The following is a 2,500-nucleotide window of genomic DNA, read 5'->3' as shown; positions in this document are numbered from 1 at the left end:
GGGCTTCTTCCTTTTCAGTACCAAAGGAATTGATTTGGCTGGCCAACTTTGAAAAACCTTGTTTCTATTAACGTATTTAGAAAATTGTCCTAATGAATAAATTTGTCAACAAAAATACACATATATATATATATCACATTTTGCGTTGCAAAGTGCACATAGAACATAAAAGCACCGCATTATGTGCAAACAAAATCTCTGACTATGTAATGTAAAAATTACCAATAATACTATAGACATTTCCTTAAGGGTTTCATGTTTATATAAATGATTCACTTAGTTACAATCACACACAAAAAAAGGAGAAAAAAAAAACTATTTAGAATGAAAGAATACAATGGAAGTTTAATATTCATTCTTGTTTTATTCTATTTAATTTTCCTGCAATAAGGGAGTATAACATTCCAGAGAGAGAGAGAGATAAAAATGCTAGGAATGTACAACGAATAAAAATTAAAGAATACACAACAGTCACAAAAAGTTTATCCTTTTTGTTCCCTATGCCTGACTGACCATTTTCCTTGAGCATATTTTCCCCTGAGATTCCGGGAGGAACATTTACTCACTAGACACAATCAACAAAAAAGGTTTCCTTGTAAAACTCTTTCTTTTTGTTTCTTGTCACAGTTGTCAGAAAGCATGTTTTATCAAATTTTACATGGTCTTAATCACAGGAAGACCAAGGACTGACAATTGATCTATCTTTTTAGTACTAAGTGATCATGTCAGGGATATCCCTTCTTGAGATGCCTCTTGAACTGGAGGTGACCATGCTATTTCCTATTAAATATCTGTAGATATAAAACCCTGATTCTTTAAGGCAATATTTTGAACACTTTTTCATTTCAAAATAAGGCCCAGTAAAAGAAAGAAAGAAAGAAAAAAGGATATGATTTAGAATAAAATAATGAGTATAATAAATCCAATAGCTATTCATATAACAAAAAATATAATTGTAACCTTTCACTTTTACAAAATAAAATAAAAATATACATATTAACCCAATGCTGACTGGCCCGGCGAGTGCTGGCAATCCCCTACTCCGGGCCTAAGTAATATCGCCTGGGTCATGACGCCGGGTACTGTGACGCGACACACGCAGCACATGTGATGCCCAGCATAAACAATTTTCAGGGACGTCACACTGGTGTGACACCCTGTCGTTCTTGGGTTAAATATTGCTAGTTTGCCAACCGTTCGATTGAAGTCTGTTATCTAACACCATGTACAAATATCACATCTACAAATGTGTATAAATCAACAAAATTCACTTTTCATTTCTCTACAAGAGTAGAATGAAACTACTGATTTTTTTTTTCTTTTGTAATGGAATATAAAACAATATCATACAAGCCAAGATACATATTACAAAAAATAAATAAATGTACTCTAATACTTGAGTAACCTTTCATTTAGTCTAGGAAATATCTTTCCTCTTCTCTTAGCGTGCACACAAACCATCAAAAATACCTGTGGGAAGATATGCAAGATACAAAAAAAAGAAAAATAAAAAAAAAACAAAACAATAAAAAAAAAAAAAAAAAATAAAAAAAAAAAAAAAAAAAAAAAAAAAAAAAACAAAAAAAAAAAAAAAAAAAAAAATAAAAAAAAAAAAAAAAAAAAAAAAAAAAAAAAAAAAAAAAAAAAAATAAAAAAAAAAAAAAAATTATTATTAAACAAATACATAAAAAAAAATAAGAAAAAAACGGACATGTCTGTACACATAATAACAAGGGAAATAAAATAAATATTCTTGGAATCTGATTCTAAAATAAATTTGTACATACTGGTATGGAGGAATTTGGTTTCTTATGTAATACAAAACTTCCCTCAGGTGTCATAGCTCATCAAATCTTCAAATGTTGGCTTTGCCTTCTTGGCCTTTGTATCTACTTCCTCCACTGACAAAGCTGGGGTAACTGGTAACCTTTTTGAATGCTGCCCTAAGGAGGATGACAATACCTTAGAATTACTGTATAGTGCCGACTTCGACAATTTAGAAGGCTGATTTCGACTTCTGGATACATGTTTCTGTGTTTCTGGAACTTCATTTGATTTATGATTCTTTGTAACACTTTCTTCTTCAATGTTTTTGCTTGTATTTCCCTGACTAAGTTCCCCCACTTTGTGTTTCAAATGTACATCACTAGAGTTTTTAATTGTTTTGTAATCACCTGAACTCAGTTTTTCATTCTTTTCAGACTGTTTCCCATGTGCTTTACTCTTAGATTGTAATAGCTTTGATTTCTTATTGCCTTGCATAGGTTTGCTTAGAGGTTTGGGCAATTCTGTTTTATGTAGGAGTTTCCCTCCACCCTGCACTGTGCCTGCAACATCACTCTGGACTATTTCCACTGTGATATCATCAGTGTTGAGTTTCCTTTTCACTTTTGCTTTGTAAGGACTTGCTTTACTATTTTTCATGTGTACTTTGCTTTTTTCATTGCCATGTGGAGCTTTTGAATTACTTTTCACTCTGTCAGCTTCTGTACTGTTTTGC

The 2,500-nt window shown here is 31.6% G+C and overlaps 1 protein-coding gene across 1 annotated transcript in view; it reads right to left on the bottom strand.

The window, feature by feature from the left end:
- Positions 1-1,697: 1,697 nt before the first annotated feature.
- LOC122243618 (uncharacterized) overlaps positions 1,698-2,500 on the bottom strand; it is a 30,531-nt gene continuing 29,728 nt past the window's right edge. The window contains exon 12 of the mRNA XM_086538165.1: positions 1,698-2,500. This exon is cut by the window's right edge and continues 307 nt beyond it. Coding sequence (XP_086394291.1) covers positions 1,831-2,500 — 670 coding nt within the window. The 3' untranslated portion in view covers positions 1,698-1,830.

The sequence above is a fragment of the Penaeus japonicus genome, unplaced genomic scaffold (genome assembly GCF_977035675.1).
Source record: "Penaeus japonicus unplaced genomic scaffold, GWHDUDI00000001_assembly GWHDUDI00000006, whole genome shotgun sequence".
NCBI lineage: Eukaryota > Metazoa > Arthropoda > Malacostraca > Decapoda > Penaeidae > Penaeus > Penaeus japonicus.
This window is presented reverse-complemented; position numbering and strand designations above follow the sequence as displayed.